At 40.2% G+C, this 15701-nt stretch overlaps 1 protein-coding gene across 6 annotated transcripts in view; it reads right to left on the bottom strand.

Annotated features, from left to right (window-relative positions):
- Positions 1-6482: 6482 nt before the first annotated feature.
- LOC143020952 (uncharacterized) overlaps positions 6483-15701 on the bottom strand; it is a 182758-nt gene continuing 173539 nt past the window's right edge. For all 6 annotated transcript variants that reach the window (XM_076177971.1, XM_076177976.1, XM_076177972.1 and 3 more), the window contains exon 9: positions 6483-10445. In XM_076177971.1, coding sequence (XP_076034086.1) covers positions 10435-10445 — 11 coding nt within the window. In that variant the 3' untranslated portion in view covers positions 6483-10434. The remainder of the gene's footprint in view (positions 10446-15701) is intronic.

A 15701-nucleotide genomic window follows, 5' to 3' on the forward strand; every position in this document is an offset into this window, starting at 1 on the left:
TGCAGTCTTTCATAATGTGTTCTATAGTCAGAAACGTGCACAGACATTGCAAGGGGCAGGTACCTTGGGCTGGAAATTGGGCACTTTACTCTTTTGTATTATTCGTATTTGGCAACTATCCAGTAGGGTGCAACACCATTTTCCACATTATAAATTCTGAATGGTAAGAAAATGGAAAAAGCCTGTGAGAAATAATTTTTCATTCATTTCTATATATTTTTGTGAAAGGCACTTTTGGGGCACAGGGCAAAGGGGCAGGTGCTCGGGCACCCCTAGCACCCCCCCCCACCCTCTGCACGGGCCTGTCTGTAGTATAGGGTGGAGCGTTACATCCTGGACAGCTATCTGTGATGCGGTCATCCAACCTCCTATGGTAGCTTAGAAATGCTGGATGATGGCCGCACCGCAGTCTGGCCACGTTGAATCTGTCTTTTCGTGGGAGAGAGATTTCAAAGGGATGGATATCAGGGGGTCTGGCATGTAGCAGTGTAATGTCTTTCAGTCTATTGATGGAACAGTGAGCGATATGATTGTGGATATGTCTCCGGAGGCTGGTGTCTGGTGGTTGTGGAGGAAGAGAGGAGAACATTTGTGTGTGATATAGGTATTTTGATGTTTCTTGGCGTGTGTGGGTGTTCTGCTGTGTACTGTAGTGGTTAGGTTGTGTTTGAGGAGGCTGTGGCAAGTGTTTGTGTGCCTCTTATGCCAAGGTGATCCTTGACTTTAAGGACTTTTGTTATATGGTGTAGATGGTCTGTAGGTTTTGTATTTGTGCAGGCTGTAATTATATCTAGGGTCTTGTTGTGAATATTCTGTAGGGTGTTGTGGTGTATCTTAGTGAGATTAGAGGCCCATGCATGGCTTTCATGATTCACCACTGTGTATTCATATTGTTTGTATACTGTGTATACTGCAGTGGTAGTTTCTTTGTTGTTATCGAATGTTGTACCTATAAGTGACTTAAGCGCATTGAGTCTAGTTGTGCATTTTGTCTTTATGTTTGTAATGTATTGTTTGAACGACATGGATGTGTCGTATGTTACTCCAAGAAGCTTGGATGAGTGTATGTATGTGTGGTATGAGGGTGTTGTTGATAAAGAGGCGTGCTATGTATTTGTGTTCTGCTGTCCAGTTAGTAAGAAATGTGGCAGTGGATTTGGTTGGGTCTAAGTCTGTAGTGAACCAGGCGTTGGATGTGTTGAAGAATGGCTGTAGTATTTCTGCGGATCTGTTTGTGTTACGTTGTGTCCATGTAATTGTTATGCCACTTGCGTAAGAAAAGATTTGTATTTCTTGGGTGTAGGTATATCGAGCATGTATAGATTAAAGAGTGTGGGTGATAGGACGGAGCCCTATGGTACTCCGCTCCTAAAGATTCTAGTGTACGATGATTGACCATTATGTGATATATAGGCACTCCTACCTGCCAAACAATTGGTCAACCATCTTTTGGTATTATTGTGAGATGGCATAAAAATTACTTATGTCTAGTGTTATAAGAAGTGTTCTGTGTCAAAGCTTATCTGAAGTAATGCTGTCGAAAACTGTGTGTGTGAGATCTGCCAGAAGCAGCGGCGGCGCCAGGAATTTTTAGTTGGGGAAGCTAAGGGATGGGCTGAGCAAATTTTTGGGGGGTCTGAGCAAAATTTTTGGGGGCCTAATAGTAATATGATAATACACATATATTATCCTCATTTCAGAAGGGGAGGGGGTTAATGGTTGGGCTAGCACTGATAGCTGACAAATCTTTAGCCCTGGTAATTAAAGATTCCATTTAATGAAATTATTTCAATGAGTGTTTTAAATTTTCAATTTGCTCATTTCAGTTGGGGGGGCTAATGGGGGGCTGGCCACTTTTTTTTTGGGGGGGGCTAAAGCCCCCCCTGAGTTTTGTTTCTTGTATGATGGCAACGTGTATGTTGTGTTGTTTGAGGAAGTACTAGTTTTTTCGTGTTGATGACATCAATGTTTAATTATAAGATGTTGATGCTGTGTTTTGTATGTTTGCTGCACAGGGTTGGGGTACGGGTGGGGGAGGATTAGGATCAGGGTTGGGAAGAGGAAGGGAGTGGATGGGGGTGAGTTGGGGGGAGGAAAAGGTGTTGTGATTAGGTTCGGACAAGCCAGGGAAATGAGACTCACAATAACACTAAGATTTAATGGTTACTAGGCTCGGAGGTCACGGACAAGGGCTCGTAGAGGGAAAGTCCGGAGTGAGGGCTTCATCAAGTGTCGTGGGCTGGTGCGAAGGGCCGCTTGAAGCTTGGTGACGTTACTTGCTGGAGAGGACTGCGTCCGAGGCAATTTGCTGGAGAGGACCGCTGCTTGGAGAGAACTAATCCCGAGGCGACTTGCTGGAGAGAACTGCTGCTTGGAAATGTGTCCGGGAGAGAACTTGCGACTTGCAAGGTAAGACCACCCGCTTGCGCGGGATCGGTTTTTGTGGGAGGGGAAGAATGTCTGAAAGGAAATGAAAAGATAGTAGTGTATAAAAGAGGGCTATTGCCACCGGGCGATTAAGCGAGCGAGAAATGGACTGGGAACTCGGACGGCGGCGCCGACGCCGGGATTACAATCACCAAAAGTTCAGAAAATGGTAGGAGGCGTAGTAGTAGAGAAAGGTGGAAAAACGGAAAATTCTTTAGTGGGAGGTAAACTGAAATGAGATGTAGTAAAAGAGAAAGTTTGACAGGAAGCGAATTTTAGTCAAAGAAAAAGTAAGTGTATATGTTTGTGGGTGGGTCGTGGCTATGTTCATAAGAATTGTGTGTATGTATCTTACGGGAAGTGAGTAGAGTTCACTTCCCGCTTGTAGAGCGCGTTCCTGTTTAGCCCCAGGTAAGGCCTGAGCTGTTCCTGCTTTTCCCCAGTTTGGGTTTGAGAGTCTCAAGAGTTGATCCAGTGGCGGTGCGAAGGGGGGCAGGCGGGCGGGTGTTGTATTTTCTTTCTCCTTCCAATCACAATTTGATTATATTGGTTATATTGCATAAGGCAGTACCAATCGACACCTTGACACAGCTCCATGCAATGTTGCTGCTTATGATACACTATCCAGCCAGTTGCAATTAATATATAAAGGTCATGTGTAGAATTATGGGCTGGCGTATCAGCAGAGTGCGGCTTCCTTGCCTACATCACAAGCTGGATGTGGATGGGAAGCCCACCAGGTAAGAGAACGACTCTGAAAGCAGAGAATTACGTGATTGGGAATTGTGCGTAAATGTCAGAAGTGCAAACCCGCTCGCCAGCGTCAGCGAAGAGGCCAGCGTTAGGTTGCGGGCCGGTAGGACAGAGAGGCTTCCCAATTCCTCTCTATCGACCAGCCGGCGATTAGATAAGAGTTCTGAGTAAGAGTTGGGTTGGGCCTCTGCTAAGCCAGCGAGCAAGTGTGCGTGTGCCTCTTTTCTTCCAAGCACTACTCTGAAAACAGAGATTTACGTGACTTGGGGAATGTGTGTGTTTGTCTTGATGTAAACCCGCCTGCCGACATCAACGAAGAGGTCGGCCTGTGCCAGACGGGCAGCAGCAAAGGAGATATATCTCCTCACCACCACCGGCCGGCGAAGATTGCTGGGCGCTTGTTGAGTGAGCTGGAGTGGACAGACGTCCGATCTCTAGGAGCACTGAGTTGAACAAGACGCCGTCCTTTTAAAGGAGGCTGGCGGGTCAACGGGGAGCTTTCCCGAATTTCTGATTGGTTGCTGGCTGGCTGGCCGAGACGTCTTTGCTAACTACGCTTGCCAACTACAGCGAGTATATAGGCCTAGCGAGTTGTGTGACTGCCAGTCTGGTTTTGACCAGTGGCGCGTCCATACAGGGGAAAGGGTGGGGTTGTGGGCGAGGTGCTGGCTGAGGGTGAGGTCAGGTGAAGGTATGAGGAACAGGTCCAGGTGTTTGTGTAGTGATTTATGTCAACAAGAGTTTTGTGAGGTGGGCCCACTTTTTGCATAAATTGCATTGAACTGAGTCCTTTGTCTGATGGCTTGAGGTGATAGGATTGGAGCATGATGGACATGTGTAATTTGTGGTGGGTCCAAGGTTGCTCTCTTCATCTATGGGTAAGAGGAGAAGAGGGATGATGACTAGAAAATCACCCCTCAACATTGAAAAAACATGAAGGTGTACTTTTGGGTAAAGGTTGTGGTAGTTCCCAGTGGCGGTTCTTCCTATGGGCGGTCGCCCAGGGTGGCACTTGGGAGTGGGTGGCATTGCCCACTTCCAAATGCAAATCAAACCATGAGCGCCTGAGTCTATCTATACCGAATGTATAAAAGTCCCATAAAAGGAGAGAGAGAGAGGAGTGGGAGAAGCCAAGCATTTTATGTGCATTGTGGAAGGGGGGCGCCGAAGGTGAGGTTCGCCCAGGGCACCATGTAGGCTAAGTCCGCCACTGGTAGTTCCCCCAGATAACCAAAGCTGCTCCCAGGAAATGTAGATGTCAAAATGGGAAGATGCCATCTTTCAAGATACCTTGTCTCATTTATTACTGGAGATGCCAACACAAGAAGGTACCTAGCAGAAAGATATAGATTTCAAGTGGGTGGAGATTTGTATGAGCAATAAATGGACTTTGTAGACCAGTGGGCAATGGATTGATTTCAATACACATAACTCACATAACTGTGATTTTATATATATATATATATATATATATATACATATATATATATATATATATGTATATATATATATATATATATATATATATATATATACAGTATATATATTGACTTGATAGATATAGGTTTGTTGTTTATGTGTAAATTTGTATATTGGAGAGATACACACAATATGGGACTGGTGTACATTTACCCACATTGTTCTTCACCATGTTGTTATCATTGTGGAATTCACTGTGGTATACTCACATCTATTTTTTTTAACTTTATTCCTATACTCTTACATCTACCTGTATACTAAAGGCTTATAAGGGAGGTAGCCAAGTTAAAAGGCAAGTACCCACTCTCACCTACCACACTTTCCTCCATCTTAGCTCCTCCTGGATGATGAGTCATCCCTGTATGCCACTCACTGCCCTAGGACAGAAGCAATGCAGCAAGACACAGTATATCCACAGCAAAGCTGCTTCACTTAATTGGCAACCCCCCTCTCTATCCCCTCATGTGGAAAAAAAAAATGGGGAGAAATCCATCTGGGCTACATCAAAATATTATTCACACATAACCACTCCCTACTTCCCCTTTCCCATCCTTCCATTACAGCCATTCTCCATTCACACCTACCTCCTGCCTTCTCACCTTCCTTGCTCAACAGACATTCCCCTCTTGTTCAACACCCCTTCACCCTATCCATTTCATCCTCTGTTATATCCTCAAGTTCACTTCATCTACTTCTGCCTTCCACACCTCTTTGACTAATCTTTCTTCATTCTTTCCATGTGGCCAAACCATCCCAAAACTCTTTCATCAGCCCTATCTGTCATGTCCTTTTCCATCTCCAACTCTCCTCCTCTATACAACCTTGTAACCCCTACCATACTTCTCAGACAGTTCATCTCAAACACATTTAAACTTTTCTCTCTGCCTCTCTTAATTCAGTCTAAATTCAAACTTTATAGAATGACATCACCACAATCACCCATTCATATAATCTTCTCTCTGCATCCATTCCCAGATGCCTATTCCTCATGACACTTTTATCCCCAAAGGTCTCTTACATATACATACGCTAAAAGGACTTTTCCCCCTTGGAAGGTGGCCAGTCAAGTCATGCATCCACCTTTCGCTCATTACCTATTTGTTTTCCCTTTAATCTTAATTCCATCTGGATGATGAGCCTGTGAGTGGGCAATAGTCTCAGTGGGATTTCTCCTTGTCTTCTCTGTATTACTCATGCTCTTACATTATGAAATCTCCAACATTTTCCTAGCTGACCTCTTCAATACGAGTCAAATATATGTGCACACATCAGGTTGACTGATGTACAATGATGCATCGTTTCTTGCAATGAAGGTCAAGGGGATGGCAGTTCAAATCCTGCCACCAGTGAAGTTGAACCATGGGCATTGTTCATTAAATTCCACACTACAAAGTCCTCTGTAAGGGGCACTGTCCTAGCCTTCTGATGGGTGGAGTTAATGATATTAAACCTCACAACTATTGCTGTTATACTCACTCTCTTTCACCCTGAGTATAGTCACAGAAAATGTGATCAAGCATGTTCACAGAATACAGAGGTCAGCAACAACTACAAAATAAATATAATCATGAAGTCAATGCTGGCATCCTTGTGTACCCCATTCTCAGTTCATGACATACATAGGCATCATCATATTCAAGAGGTGAAGGAAATGCTTAATTTTTTCTCGGTGTCTGAAACAATGAAAATTTTGCCAGGAATTATATTTTTCTTTGATAGAATTTTCTTTTTATCTTTTCCAGTCATTAATTAAGAGACTATCAAAATGATAAATATATGATTTTGAATGAATCCTTAGATGTTGTGAGGAAATATAAACACTAAACTCTTGTAGAATTTATTCTTTGTAAAAAAAATTACACTAATTATATTATGTTACTCATCTGTTTGAACACTGTCTTCCCCAGATCTTTTTCTTTCTTTTTGTACTTTTTGAAGCATACTTATCCAGAGTATAAACACAATATTTCTATTTTGTGGCTATATCATGACCTAGTTTCACAAATACTAAATGTGTCATGATACATGTAAAACATAAGAAAAATGGATAAGAATATAATGTATTGAAGTTTTGTGCCTATTGTAACCAAAATATATACAAAATGACATAAAGGATGGAAAAAGTTGCCCTCTCACATATAAGAGCATCATATTTGTCAATAGATGACAAAACTATCACTATCGTCGTTATCAGGCTTCAATTCATTTATATTTCAAGAACTGTGGTCCACTTAAGATTTCAGTAACATTTATGACATGATCTAATCAACATATGAGCACAACTACACTATAATAGACATTGGAAAAAAAAAACTTTATTGGTACATCCTGAGACTTTGCAAAAATGAAACTTTATTTCATTACACTTTAGCAATATGTTCATCCAAACAATCTTTATCGATGACCATGATACCTTGCAAACAAGTGAAAGTTCAGTCTCAAAGGTCAAACTGCCTGAAGACATGCCTTCAAAGTAATAGTTATACATTTTCATCTTTCCATATGGGTATGCAATTCTATGGTTTCCATATTTCAGCAATGCATCTACAGATGATAGTGGGATAAGTGAATGGCCACACTTCACTAGACAACAACCTGGTTTTCAGGAACCTTGTACAGAGTAAAAATGACTCAGTCTTATCCTACTAAAATATAAATACGTCTATATATATACATACACACATATATATATATATATATGTATATTCCAAGAGCTTTTCCCCCCCTTATAAGGGGGGGTGGCCAAGTCAAAGGCACGTCCCCACTCCTATCCACCACCCTTTTCCCCCTCTCATCTTAGCTCCAGATGGATGACGAGTTATACCTGTATCCTGTCCACTGCATTGGGTCAGAAGCAATGTAGCAAGACACACATCTAGAGTGTATATGATTTCCATATTCTTTCCTACAATAAGATAACATTTGTACTTTTGTGATTTATATCACATTCATACATGGCAGCACAGAAAGAAAGAAAGAGAAAGAATTGGACCAAATAAGAGCAATAATTTTGACTGGATCTGAGGTAAGTACGATTACAAGTTATTTGAAAATTCGTTAACAAAAGTGAATAGTGAAAAAGATCTCGGCGTACTTATCAGTAATGATCTCAAATCCAAGCAGTGTATTTCAGCCTCTGAGAAAGCAAATAAGATTCTAGGACTCATTAACAAGCTATACAAATCATTATTTCGTCCACATTTGGAATATGCTGTTTCCGTATGGTCACCAAATCTCATTAAAGACATTGACAGACTGGAAAAAGTACAACGGCGAGCCACAAAACGGATTCCAAATAAAAATAAATCACACAAAAATGGACTAAAACATATGAATCTGTTTTCCCTAAAAAAGCATAGACTCAGATATGACTTGATGCAGGTCTTTAAAATTCTAAAGGGAATTGACAACATCAAAAGTGACAAAATTTTCACACTGAATGAGAATCAGACAAGAAACAATGGTCTCAATCTGTCAGGAAATAGATTCAATTTGGAAGTGGGTAGAAACAACTTCGCCAACTGTGTAGTTAATGAATGGAATAAACTTCCTGCAGAGGCAGTGCAATGTAGTTCAGTTCGAAGCTTTAAGAATCATTTAGATAAACACCTAAGCAAGATGCTGTCATGATTATCATTTATTCTATATTATTTGTTTTTGTTTTGTTATCATTTGTCTGTTTGATTCTCATTTATTATTAGTTATATGTCAATTTATTATTATTTACTATTTACCTGTTTGTTTATCATTTAACTATACCTATGCATTTATTTATGTATTTTATCTGATATTTACATTATTATAGTTTTTATTTGTTTATCAATTATTATTACCTATTATTTTTTTCTCACATCTGACCTAGATATGGACCAAAAGGTCTCCTGTCGGCTTGCTCCGCCTTTGTAATCCTTTGTAAATGGTATTGAAAAAAAGATGAGTAAAGCTCATCCTGTTGTCATGCTCTTTGTAAATTAACAAATCAAAAAGAATGGAGGTAGCAAGATTAGAGACAGATACCTAATGAAAAGAGAAAGAACCAGAAATCATCTGTTCTACTGAGACCAATATCAATAGAAATACTGATTTAGGTGAGAAAAGCAAAATATGACGTTTGTTGGCAGGACAGAGGAGATAAAATAGGATTGATGATAGTGAAAAAAGTATAAAGGTGAATGAAGTGGTAATAGGAAACGGCAAGGCTGAGATAATGAATATGGGGATTATAATGGAAGGAAATGGAAAGAAGACTTGAGTGGCATATATCCTGCAAAAGACGAGCACAGACCGAGGCAGAACACAAAGAATTAATTATTACTACTTTAAAAAGTATTTTGGAAGCAGGTAAAGGAGAAATAATATGAAAAAAATGTACAACAAAAATGTGATAAGAGACAACAGGTAAATTTTGAAAAACAAGAATTTGGTGGTGGAATAAAACAGTTTGATGGGTAATATGAGAAGAAAGAAGCTTACAAAAAAGAAGCAAATAGGGAGGGGGCAAATATTGAAAGATCTATTTGGGAATAACAGAAGAAAAGTTCGAGTGAACCAAGGAAGAATGAAGATCTATTGAGAAAAGCCAAGCAGATGAAAAGAGACAAGATGTGGTAGGAAGAAAATATATAAAGGACAACATAGAAGAAGTTACAGTGGAAGAGAAAGAAACAATGGATACATTGAATACTTTAGGGATCTACTAAACCAACTTGCTGGCTGAGCAGGTTAGGGCGTCGTTACTTGTGGTGAAGGATGAGGTGAGGGTGGTTCAAATCCTGCCACCAGCAAAGTTGAACCAAGGGCATGGTTCATTAAATTCCACACTACAAAGCCCTCTGTGAGGGGCACCATCCTAGCCTCCCGATAGGGGGGAGTGTGTGTCGTTAAACCATATCATATCACTAAACCAACAGCTTCATCAAAAGTTGGAAGAAACAACAAAAGTAGGAGCACTGAAGGAGATAATAGATAAGGAGGTGCGAGCAGTTTGGGAAAAGAAGAAGAATGGGAAGGCAGTAGGAAGAGATTGAGATAGTTGACTTACATTATGAATAAAAAGCTAGGTGAAGGAATTTCAGAGGCCTGGAAAAGTAGTACTACCATATCATTCTATGCAGGTATGGGAGATGCTATGTAATGTGGCAGTAGAGAGTCTACTAGAACATGCCATAAAAGTATAGGAATGTATATGTGTATCCATGTATACAATTTATATCATCCCTCCATATACTCAAGGATGGGTTAACTAACTCTTTCAGTCTGATGACTATAATTCTCATATTGGCTAACAGCACTAATTTTGCTGAGGGGCGAACTGGGGTCATAACAGATGGAGATCACAATTTGTCTGGTGGCTATCCCTTGGCCTGATATTAATTAAAACAAAATATATTCAAAACATCACTGGGCTGAAGGGATGAAATTTCATATAAATTTAACAAACTTCAGGATACAGATGGTTGAACAGTTAGGAATCTCACCTAGAAATAAAATGACCTTTGAAACAACTCTCATTTTTACATCAATAGCATGGTATAGTTGGATCATATCTATTCCTTTCTCTAGATCCCTTCTCCATACAATGCTTGGTTGTAAAATGGATTCTTACAGAATATGTAATATTTTCAACTTAGATTAAATTTCAGTAATTTGTCTATTTAGCTGTGATGCTAGGTTCTTGTAGAAAATTGAAGAAATGCCACATTGGATAGATGTCTGTGTGTCCACTCCGTTGAGTCTAAGCATATGCCTGCCAACACTCTTTGCCATGGTCAAACACTAAATATTTCCTGGAAAGAATAACATTAAATAGTTTAATAAATCTTATTAAATATACTGTTCAGAATAGTATTAAGTAGAATATGCATACATATACTAAAAGGCCTTTCCCCCCCTTTAAGGGGTGGAGGTTAAGCTGAGTCAAAGCATATACCCACCATTCACCTATCCCATACCTATACAAAAGTCCATTTGATGTCCCTTTTATCTTAACTTTTGTAGATGAAGGGTTATCCATGTCTCCTGCCCAATGCTTGGGTCAGAGAATATGCAGCAAGAGACTGCACCTCCATATCATGGCCAAAAAGTTGATTTACTACCACCACTTTGTTACACTGTAATCTTCCCCCTCATCTACTTGCAAATTACAGAGCACACAAGAGGTTATGTCAATTTATCATTCATTCACAACTACTCTCCGTTCATATTATCTCTTGGCCTCTCCCTCCCCTGCTCCACCTACATTCCCCTTTTACCCAAGGCTTTAACCCCATCCATCTAGCCCATTTTTGGTCTTCCCTCAAATTCACCCTATCCACCTCTGACTTTCAGTTTCTTTTTTTTTCCTAGCCTTTCTTCATTCATTATTTCCATGTCCAAACCATTTCAGTTTTCTTTGAATAACCCTAATTGCCATCTCTCTTTCCACCCCTCTTTTAATTTCTTACTCTATCATCATAATCCCATCCATATTTCTTATGCACTTCATCTCAAACACATTTAAGCTCCTCCTTTCTGCATCCCTTAAATTCCAAATCTCTGCCCCATACACTAGTGTGGATACAATCATCCTTCCATACTGTCTTCTCTTTGTATTCATCCCCAGGTATCTATTTCTCATGATATTTTTCATTCAAAGACATTTACTTACACTGCAACTTCCCTGCAAGCCTACTCCTCCATTCCGTTGCATGTGACTCTTAAATACTTAAAATTCTCAACCTCCTCTAGCCTTTCTCCCAATGTACCTATTATCACCCTGATTTTGCCTGCATTTATTTTCAGCTTTCTCCTTTCACATGTTCTCCCAAACTCTGTCACTGGCTGGGAGGTAGCCAAAGTCAAAATGCTTAATTCCACTCCCATCCATTCCACTGTCATTCACCACCCCTCCCTCTCATCTTGGCTCCTCCTTGATGACAGGTCATCCTTGCATATTGCCCATTGCCCTGGATCAGGAGCAATGCAGCAACAAGACACAGCACATCCACAGCAAGACTGCTTCATTAAATTGATGACCCCACCCCCTTTTTGTCCCCTTATGCAGTAACATTGAAGATATGGAGAAATCCCTTTGGGCTGGATCAAAATATCATTCACACAACCACTCCTACGATGACACAAAATTGCTAAAGAAAGTAAGTACACTCATGCCTCGATTTAACGGACTAAAAGGGGGGAACACCGGTCCGATATACCCGATTGTCCGAAGTTTCTGATACTACTGTATTTCAATGATTACATTACGAAAAAATGAGGAATGAATACAGTACGGTACTTTTACGCACACTATCCAATCTGTTAGTGTAAATACCTGGGATCTGGCCCAAAATTTTCACCCCATGAGTACCAAGTCCAAAATTTTCACCCCAAAAAATGAAAAATACTTCAGCGAATATTGGGTAAGTTGTTCCTTTTGTTTACGAATATCAGACACAGTTTGTTTCTTTACTCCATATTCATCACACACCTGCTTCACCGACACTCCACTTTCCAACTTTTTAATCAACTCAAGCTTCTGTGATACTGTTAAATTGACTCTTTTCCTCTTTTCTACAGGATGTACAGGTGCCATGGTTAAAAAAACTGTTGAATTATTTCACAAACAACACACAAAACAGGGCCAAAAAGGTCGAAAAACACAGACCAAACAGTTCCATGTGTTCCGGCACAGTTGTAAACAAAGCGACCATAGGTCATCTGGCGGTCAACTGCGGAAACATCAGACCGCGTCCGGTTGCTCCGGACGATCCGGAAGCTACAGATTTTGTCCGTTGCACCCGAAATCCGTTAAAGTGAGGTCCGTTAAATCGAGGTATGAGTGTACAGAAAAAGATTGTGAATCACTGCGGAGAGACCTGGACGGTCTGGGAATGGAGTCAAAAGTGGGAAGTTAACTTTAACATTCAGGAATGTACTATAATGGAATTTGGAAAAGTAAAAAAAGAATATCAGGACAATATAAAATCAGTGCAAAGGAAGTAAAGAAAGTAAGTTCCGAAAAGGACCTAGGAGTAATTATCATCAAAGACATGTCCCCAGACAAGCAGATAAACAAAATAGTCAGAGAAACCTACAATTTACTAAGATCAATAAAGGTGGCTTTAAATTACTTGGATGAGGTAATGGTAAAAAAATTACTAGTCACACTGATAAGACCAAACTTGGAGTACGCTGCAACATCATGGACACCCAGTACAAAAAAGAATATGGTATAAGTAAAATAGAAAGAATCCAAAGAGCAATGACAAATGGCCCCAACACTCTCAAAATTGACATATGAGCAAAGATTGTCTAAACTGGAACTAACAACCCTGGAACAAAGAAGAGAATGAGGTGATCTATTGGCCATTTACAGAATCATGGAAGCCATGGAAATCCTTGACAGATAAGACTTATCAAAGTGGGATAGAAGAAAAACAAGGAGACATGAAAAGAAACTCAAAAAGGATAATTATAGAAGAGATCTGGAGAGGGAACAAATTGGAGAAAACAATAGTGTGTGCAAACACCATAATAGAATTTGAGAACAAACTTGTTGCGAGCATAGCTCCCTTCCTGTATAATACAACTAGGTAACCTCCACCCACTCCATTCCATACATCATAGTATCATACATACACAGCCATTCTCCATTTACCTCTATCTTCTGCCTTCTCCCTTCTTTCTTCAACAGACATCCCCCTTTTGCTCAACACCCCTTTTATCCCATCTATCCACCTTTTCCTCAGTCATCCACATGTTCACTTCATCCATCTCTGCCTTTATCACTTCTTTTACTAATCTTTCTTCATTCATTATTTCTACAAGTCCAAACCATCCCAATACTCTTTTATCAACCCTATCTCCCATGCCCTTTTCCAACCCTGCTCTCCTCCTCACCTCATTGTTAATCACTTTGTCCAACCCTTACCACACTTCTCAGACATTTCATCTCAAATACATTTAAACTCTTCCTCTTTTATGTTCCATGTCTCTGCCCCATACAGTACTGTTGGCACAATCACTCCTTCATACAATCTCCTCTTAGCATCCATTCCCAAATGCTCATTACACTTTTTAATCCCCCAAGGCATTTACTTGCTTCTCTTAATCTACAATATACCTCCATTTCCACCCCTCCCTTTCCCACCACATGACCCCAAGTACCTAAAAAGCCATCCTCTTCCTCCAGTTTCTCTCCTTTAATATTCACTACCAAACTGTTGCCATCCTCTCCCCCTATACATCTCATCACCTTACTTCTATCCACATTTACCTTCAACTTTCTCCTCTTGCACAACTTCCCATACTCTGTCACTAATTTCCTTAATCTCCCCTCAGATCCTGCCACTAGTGCAGTGTTGTCAGCAAACAACAACTGGCTTGCCTCCCACTTTTCTCCATTTTCTTTAACCATCTCCAATCCCCTCCCTATTGCCCTTGCATTTGCAAGGGTTTAATTTCTAGAGTGGAACTATACATGCACTCCTCCAGTCCTGCAGCACATTTCTCTCCCTTAGGTGGTATACATTAAACAACTTCATTAGCCAGTTCACTGTGACTTCCTTCTTCACACTCCACATGACACCCATCTAATTCAATTGCCTTGCCAGCTTCAATTAATTTCAATGCTCTTTGTAGCTCATCTTTTCTTATTGCCTTATAATTTTCTTCTTTTTCCTAAGCTCCACATACTGCTTCAATCAATCCAAGAGGGAGGGTGGAGGGGAGTGGAATGTATTTAGGAATGGAATGGGTGGGAATGATTTTATGCCTTTTTCTTTTTGGCTACCTCCCTTGAAAAGGGGGAAAAGGCCTTGGTATATGTATGTATGTACTGTCAAAATTCTCTGTCAAACTCCTACCCCACTTTACATATGCTCTCTTCTTTGCCTCCCTCACTTTGTATTTTACTTCTCATCTCTTTCTGTACCTCCCATAAGGGGCAGTGTAAGATGAGGTATTTTGAGTCATCTGTATGATGATACATCTAAGATATTTTGTTTCTGTGGCCAGGCAAATTATGTGTTGATACTCAGTGGTGAATGGTACCCTGAATGCAATAATTCTAGTGTGCTCCTGTGTTTTGGTTGCATCTAGGGTAGTTTGTTTCTGTGGTTGGCCTATTCTGTATTGGTACTGAATGATGACCTTAACAGACATGCTAGTCTGGTTCCTGGTTCTCTTGAGTTTGATCTGGATATGTTGTATAGTGCAAGTGGAATGTGGTTGATGTTTGTGTTGTATATATAATTTCTTTACTTGGTTGTATCTGTGTGATGTAATGGGATGGGTTAGTAGGTATGAAGACTTATGTATAGAACTATGTACTTATTATTTTCATGTGGTGTTCTATGGGGAGGATTTTGTTTTCTGTAGGCATACATTCTACAGGTGTTGTGGTTTTAGTGCATCCTGTTATCATTCTCACTGTTTTTTCTGCAGTTTAGAGGGTGTATTTTTTCCTGATTTTGGGAACTATGCTATGAAATTATAGTTGTGTGTGGTTCTTGAGAATTGTTTGCAGACTAAAATTAGGGTTTCCTTCTGACCTTGATATATTTATTTTCTTGTTGATTTTCTTTGTCAGGTCTTCAATGTATGCACTAAAGTTATATATCAAAATTGAGGCCTAGGATTTTTGGGTTCTTTTCAAATGGAAGGATTTGGCCATTTAATTTTATTACTGGATATTTCTTTGATTCATGGTTATCTGGAGTGAGCAATGTTACTGTTGATTTCTGAGGGTGTGCCTTCATCCCCCACTGTAAGCCACTGTTCTTGTTTAAGTAAGTTTGGTTATTCTTAGCAGCTATACTCTAGTTACCATGCTGGGTTAGTGTCATCAGACTGTCTGGACAGGTGGGTGCTTTGGTGTTATTCTCTGGAATTGGTGTTGCGAGATGTTTTGTGAGGAGGTTGAATAATGCAGGGAGATTTTTTTTTCTTTCTTTTTTATGAAAGAGTATTAGGATGGTCTCAGTGATGAAAGATTAGTAAAAGAGGTGTGGAAGGCAGAGGTGGATGGGATGAACTGGAGGGGACAGCTGAAGATGAGATGGATG

The sequence above is a fragment of the Oratosquilla oratoria genome, chromosome 41 (genome assembly GCF_046742065.1).
Source record: "Oratosquilla oratoria isolate Oo_2021 chromosome 41, ASM4674206v1, whole genome shotgun sequence".
Taxonomy (NCBI): Eukaryota; Metazoa; Arthropoda; class Malacostraca; order Stomatopoda; family Squillidae; genus Oratosquilla; species Oratosquilla oratoria.